General features: G+C 29.5%; 2 protein-coding genes across 2 annotated transcripts in view; both read left to right on the forward strand.

Annotated features, from left to right (window-relative positions):
* Positions 1 to 3,367: 3,367 nt before the first annotated feature.
* Positions 3,368 to 3,715, forward strand: LOC119673937. Its single transcript, XM_038085054.1, has one exon. The coding sequence runs from the start codon at positions 3,368 to 3,370 to the stop codon at positions 3,713 to 3,715; it is 348 nt and encodes a 115-aa protein (XP_037940982.1).
* A 439-nt stretch (positions 3,716 to 4,154) lies between these two features.
* The window catches only part of LOC119673938, a 3,511-nt gene continuing 139 nt past the window's right edge, over positions 4,155 to 7,526 (forward strand). The window contains exons 1-4 of the mRNA XM_038085055.1: positions 4,155 to 4,250; positions 4,419 to 4,551; positions 4,631 to 5,134; positions 5,204 to 7,425. Of these exons, the coding sequence (XP_037940983.1) occupies positions 4,155 to 4,250; positions 4,419 to 4,551; positions 4,631 to 5,134; positions 5,204 to 7,425 (2,955 nt within the window). The remainder of the gene's footprint in view (positions 4,251 to 4,418; positions 4,552 to 4,630; positions 5,135 to 5,203; positions 7,426 to 7,526) is intronic.

Below are 7,526 nucleotides of genomic sequence, written 5' to 3' on the forward strand. Positions count from 1 at the left end.
TATGATAGTCCCTTGGCGATAACAATAATTCACAGATTTAATTTATAAATCTTTCGTTGTCCAACAGAAATTAAAAAGCAATCGTTGATATCGTTGATAAAATGGTGGTTGGCATAAGGCAATAAAAGTGAAATAACAAGCAAGTCGTTTTCGTACGGAATACGCGCCTAAAAGGCGACAACAAGAAATTTTTATTACATGCAGATTAACTTTATGTTGCCAAGGAGCCTTCTGTCGTCGTTATGTGTTACGGATAAGGACTACAAAAGTACATGAATATTAATTTTTACTATTTTGCACAAATGTATGATCACATAAATCAAGAAAAAAATCTTTATGTTCGCCAAACGTATATAAAAATACATAAACTGAGTATTATGTCTTTCTATGTACATATCATATATTTTATAATATAAAAGCTTAAAGTCATATACGTTAAAGAAATAAATAAAATACATAAATAAATAAAATACATGAATAAATATAACTTTTATCAAGAAAAAAGTTACAAAATTAGTTTTGTTTCTCATTTTTTAAAATATAAACTATAAATTATAATACGCCACGGCGGTGTTAAATCATTGAAATATTTAATATAACATCATCTGTTTTCCACTTTTAAATAAATAAAATTCATGTTAATAATCGAACATCCTTTATGTAATACGTTGTAAAAAAATTTATATATTTTATCCTAATAAACTTTTACGTTCAACTCTCATAAAATCATTAGACGTGGATATGTCATTAAACTGACCACACGAACAGAAAACTTTGAAATGTTGTTGTGAAGACAATACGAAAAGGATGTAAGTTACTCTATACATATGATATGGGTTGCTTGCAATTAAAAAAAAAACATAGCAACTAGTTTGTTTGTTTCGTCAACTATTATCACTGTCTTATAGGCAGAACTTGTAACCGAATAGGGCTTACTTTCAAGGAGAGAAGAAGTTTTGTATCAGAGAAGAAGAAGAAAATGTACAGAAGGTATATTGTCCATTCCAGAATCTCTCTTTTCTATGGGTCTGTCCCATATCACTAGTGTAGGCATAAAACACATTGCCAATTTTATACAAAAAATACATTCGTTTCTTTGTGGAAATTAGGATATCATTGATTCAAGTTAAAACTGAGAGAGTCTTTTCATAGTCTAAGTAAATAGTCATTTTTACGAGACTGACATCTGCCACTTGTGCCTTCTGTTTACCACTAAGCTGAGTGTTATGAGAAATATTGTAGTTTGAAACAGGTTTTTTTAAATACTCTTATAAAGTTTATTAAAAAAACAATACTAATATTCAAACATTATTCTTAATTTGTCATATCTCGTCACAAACTGTTACAATGATAATTTAATTAATGCGCTCATCCTACAATAACCCTTATCTTTTATTCCGGAAATATTAGAATATTCTAGATTGGAGCCAAGAAAAGTGAAGTCCACAATTTGTGATATAGTCAAGTCCTGTATTTGTGATATATTGCATCATACTGATATTGCATAAAATATTTCTATCAAAAATATGAAAATGACATTTATGAGTACAAAAATTTACTTAAATTTATTGTGTGCAAATCAATAGTTTGTTTTATTATAGTTAGTATAAAGTAAAAGTCAAAGTTCAAAATATATACACAAGTACGTATATTTCATAAGTACATATTATATATGTGATATGCATGACGACTAATGATCTGATGACCTTTTTTAATCAATCCAAGTCAGTTCAAACAAGAATATGATTCTTAAGCAAATGACACATGCCATTATGAATCTGACATTGACATGTCATGGGTAAACAGTAAATAGTTATAATTATTCAATTAAAATGAAATTTGACATGGAAGTGTTAGGATTTGAAGTATTGGTAAAGACATATTAAATTAATTAAATTATATATATGTTATCATATACTTCATGAAAAAAATTGAATTTTTAATAATATACAATATAGTATTGTACTAATATAATAAACCATTATATCAAGATCAAATCAATAATCAAATGTTATTGCCTTAAATTAATAATTAAATTATTTTCTTAAAATTATTAAAAAAAACATCTTAAATTTGTTATTACTATTGTATGAGTAATTTGAATTAAAAAAAATTGCAAAGAATATTAAGTTTATTTGATTGTTATCAAACTTCTTAAGAAATATGCAGTACCTTAATAAGCTGGTTTAATTTAAATGTACTTATTAATTAAAATCAATAAAATTCAAATAAATATAAGTTACTTATATACTTTCTCCTTGCGTGTTGTAATCTGCAAATTACTTTTAAGGATCTGGGAGTTGTGAATGTTATTGCATTTTTAACTCCCCTCACCCACTTGCACTGCAGTCAATGCAACACAAGTATTAATGGTAAAGACCATTATATATATTTTTACTGAAACTTCTCTAATTTCTTGACGGTCTGAGTAATTGACATTTACGTACCTGTTAACATGCTTAATTATTTTTTACAGTGCATTACACAAACTTTCTCTATAAAAAGCATTCTAGGTTACATTGAAACAGTATTAAAACCTCAGAGAAAATTGCATAAATGTAGTTTAAAGGAATATATAGCTGCAATGCTATGTAACCAAGCTGTAATTATGGTGTAAATGAAATTGCATAAAACCTTATTTAAACATAGGTAAAAAATTTTATAAATAAATTACTATTAAAAGCTAAAATTTATATTTAATCTCTATGCGGACCTTTCTTACGGAATGTACGTAGTATATTATTTCTGAATTACATATAAACGACAATCATAAGCTGGGAAATCCGTGAGTACCATATAACTGAAAAAATTATAGTTGAAAATAAAATTTTAATTAATATCTTATAATACAGAGTTTATGTTTATCTATTTAATAAATTTGGAAACTAACATGTATTGTTTCATATCAAAAATTATTGTATTCTTAAACATTAGTTGCTAGTAATGATGTTATAATTATGTTGAGACAAAAAGATGCCTTTTATCTTTTTCTATACTCATTTTGTCGTTATTCTATTGTAAAAATCGACATAAATTTGAGCATATAATATGTATAGCAATTTTCATAACATACATAATAAAAATAGATTAAGATCGGCTTTTCGAAATAATAACAAATTTGCTACCATATCGACCATTTCATAAACGAGAATACGAGGCCCACTATTTATATTTTAAGCCTTGGTAACACTGATTGTTGTCAGGTGTCATCTGACGTTTTCATATGAAAGATTGACATTATTAAGCATAACCTACCTTAAACTTTTTGTCAATAGAGCGTTATTGGTATTACTTACAGTGATTTGTAAATTGAGTGTTCGTAAAAAAATGGAGTTAACACAAAAAAATTTTTGTGCGATGACGTATTATGACTTTCGACGTGGAGTGCATCGATCAACTAAGTTCCACATTTAGCGATAAAACTCTATCCTTAGCCCCTGTGAAACGCTGGTACAATGATTTTAATCGTGGCCAAGGTTCGCTCACTGATGATATTCACGAATTTCGTGAAATCAGTTTTTGTTCTCTGTTCCCGATTCCCTGTGAGATTGAGGGAACCTTAGGCTTTAGTTCCACCAGCATATATAAAATATTGCGCCAGCATTTAACTGTGAGAAAGGTTTGCTCTTGTTGGAACCCACATAAATTCACAAAATATCAAAAAGATGCTCGTGTCGTTTGGTGCACAAATGCTCAAGAAGTACGAGAACAATGACGGTGCTTCAAAGTACGTATATAAGATTGTGATAGGTGATGATACATGGATATATGCGTATGAACCGGAAGGTAAACTGTAGTCGACTGTATGGGTGTTTCAAGATGAACAGAGATATTTAGGTTACCATGATTTCAAAGTGCATTAATTTTGATATTATAATTCAATGTGCATTGTAAAATATTATATTAATTTGAAAATTTATTTTATATAAAAGAAAAACATAGAATGCCTTGTTTTAAATAAATTGTCGTAATATTAAATTATTTTGCTCAATATATGTATATAATTTTGAAAAAGTGAGTTTTAAAAAGGAAATAGATTAAAAAAAAAATAAAAGTATTCGCATATTTTGACATCCATTTTCAAAACGGCGTCATCGTCAAACTTAGAATTTCAAGAAAGTATAAAATTTTAGAAAATTCAATAGAGTACCAATATGGACGATATGTTTGAATTATCAGAAGATAACCAAATTCACTTGTCTAATTTGAGATCGAAAATCATTCGAGAAATTAATACTGCTTTGCTTAAAGTAAGTCGAGAAATTTATAATTGAATGGGTTCATAATTTTAATGTAATCCATTTTATAAATGTGCTACAATAATTAGATATGAAGAAGTTCCACTTTAAAGAAACAAAAACAAAAATTTTATTAGTTTCAACAAAATATCGTCTTTGATAACGACTTTTGCTTTATAGGATACTAAACAAGCGTTACGTGATACGAAAAAAGCAGAATTAGAATTGTTTTCTTCTAATACTCAGCAATTTGGGATTGAAGAGTTTGCTACAACGAAAGATGCGATATATCCTAAAACTCTTAAAGATGACAGTAAGCAAATATTTTAATTACTTTATTTATTCCAAAAGGCGCCATTTATGTAATAAATACATATTTCTATTACATTAAGATTTACAGTGTAATGACTCCCCACTGGCACATACTACAGCTCGAAAGCCACAAGGTCTTGATAACGAAGGCGGACAATTTCAGTTTGATTATGCAACTTTGGACAACATACAGAGACAATTGTGGGAAATGAGAATGAAAAAGTCTGTCACTAATAGGGCACGTCACGGTGCATGTTCTCAAGAATGTGATTCGAAAGAGCCTATCCATCCCACTTATACGAAAAAGCAATACGTGGACATTATGAATCAAATATATTTGCATAATTTAAAAAACGCTTCTGAGAAAAAAACTCTTAACTTAGACAAGAAATATATGAAAACCTTTACAGGATACATAACAAACTTTAACACAAATGAAAATAATGAAATATTGTCTATGTCTTTGCAGACAGAACATAATGAAATGGTATCCTTTGAAGCAAATGCTACTCAGAATACAACTCCAAATGACTACATTATTATACTGAGCAAAGTTGAAGAAATTCAGAATAATGACAGTGCAAGTAAATTAAATACATTATATGTAAATAAAAAATTTATAGAACCGAAAAATATATTTGATTCGGAAACAGACATTAGTCTTAGAAACGATAGTAGTTACGAGGATATGATTGATGGAAATAGAGTTTTAAATAACGCACATTATCCAAATTATACACTCAGGAACTTATCTCAAAACCAATGTGTAAATCAGAATCTGATGGAAGCTGAGAATATTGAGAAAAATACAATTCCTCGTGAATATTGCTCTGATATGGATAGCGACTGGTTAATTGATTTCAGCGATACTATTCTTACCAACAGTGACGGCGTTGAAAATTCTTCTTCCAGTATTGAATGCTCAAATAAAAACGATAGAGAGCAAGACTTAACTATTTCCAATTATAAAAATGAAACTGAAGTAGAATATGAAGCAAAAAAGAAGAATGAAAAAAATGTTGTGGGAAAGGAAGACAAAAATAATGCGCAGGAATCAAATAACACAACAGTTGTACAGACTTGCGGCAGTACAGAGACCCCTAAATTCAAAAAAAGTACCGTTAAAAACAAACTACAAATAACACCGCGTTGTAACAATTATTTAAGTCAAAATAACAAAAAAGATACCCTGGCATCGAACAGAGTAAAAGCAAATAAGTTTACTAAAGATGGAAGTCAATCGAAGCAGGGCGAACTGAACAGTTTAAAGACTGTTATCCCACGTTATCCCAATTATCTTCGACATTATAATGACCCCAATTTTCTAGTCAATAAGAAAGTTGCAAAATCTCATGATCAAGTCCCTGATGAAATCATCAAGCATCCTCGATATCCAAATTACCTAAAGGGTCACAATGTAACCAAAGTTAATGTGAATAACCAAATCAAAAAAACAGTGAAGAGCAATGTTGCATCTAGTATGGTTTTGCCCACCAACTTTAAAAAGATAAAACAGAAAGCCAATTTAGCTATGAGAAAATCTTATACAGATAATCCAATTATTCCTCGTTCTAATAAAATTCCTCAAATAAAAGAAGACAATGCAAAAGGAATGGTTTCTAATGTTAAGAAAATTATTTTAAAGCATACGTCTAAATCAGAAAATACAAAGTCTTCAGTAAAATCTGTAATTTTCTGCAGACCTGATGCCAAAGATTTAAACACATCTAAGCAAGATGAGATCAGAAATTTTACTGCTAATAACATCTGTGTGCAGTTGGAGACGATCGATAAAGTTAATGCTACAGAAAATGATGAAGCGAGTGAAGAGATTGCAGCCAAACTGGTGTCAAATGGCTTAAAAAAGTGTGGGGAAATGCCGAAAGTGGAAAATGTGGCAGCATGTAAAGAGATTGAATCTGATGAAAGTTATGAACAGAGTGAAAAGATTAAAACTGAACTGGACTGCAATGAATTAAAGGGGTGTGAAGAAATATCGCAGGTGAAAAATACGGTAGGGTATAAAGAGCTTAAATCTGATGAAAAGTGTGAACAGAATGTAGTGCAACTAGTTTCAAATGGCTTAAAGAATAATACACAGATACCGATACTGATTAAGGATGATGCAGCAAGTGAGGAGATCAAGTATTTTGAAAATCATAAACATAGTACACAGGATGCAGTCAAACCTATCTCATGTAGCTTAATGTGTAATAAGGATACATCAAAGCTGAATAATGAGACAGCAAGCAAAAAAGCTAAATTTTATGAGAATGATGGGTATATAGAAGAGGTTGTAGCCAATCAGTTATCAAATGGTTTACAGGAGAATAAGATTTTAGCCAAGTTTAAGCAAGACTCAAAAGGATTTAACAAAATTGAGGAAATTCCAAATGAGATAAATGAACAGTTAAGTGAAAAAATAAAAACGGATGAAAATTATGAACTCAGTGAGCATGCTGAATCCAAACATAACTCAAATTGCATAAAGGAACACGTGACAATATCGAAAATGATGAATAAGGTTGCAATTGAAGAGGTTGCATCTCATGAAAATTATAACCAGAATGAACATATTGCAGCTAAGGTAGTTTCTGATGGATTTAATAAAAATGAAGTAAACTCGAAACAGATTGATATGACAGAAAATGAAAAGACTAAAATTGTTGAAAAATCTGATAAAAATGAACAGGTTACAGTCAAATTAATCTCAAACGGTTTAAAGAAGAATGAAGAAATACCGAAACAGATTAATAAGGCAACACGTAGAGAGTTTAATTCTGGGGAAGATTATGAACAGAGTAAACAGGGTTCAGCCAAATTGCAATCAAATGGTTTTAAAATGCATGAAGAAATACCGACGATAATGAATAAGGTACCAACTGAAAAGATAAAATCTGAAACTGTTAAAATAAATAATTTTCAACGAAATTTCAATAATTCAGAAAATCAGACAGCAAAATTCAACATCGAAAA

Source organism: Teleopsis dalmanni, chromosome 2, assembly GCF_002237135.1.
Source record: "Teleopsis dalmanni isolate 2A chromosome 2, ASM223713v2, whole genome shotgun sequence".
NCBI lineage: Eukaryota > Metazoa > Arthropoda > Insecta > Diptera > Diopsidae > Teleopsis > Teleopsis dalmanni.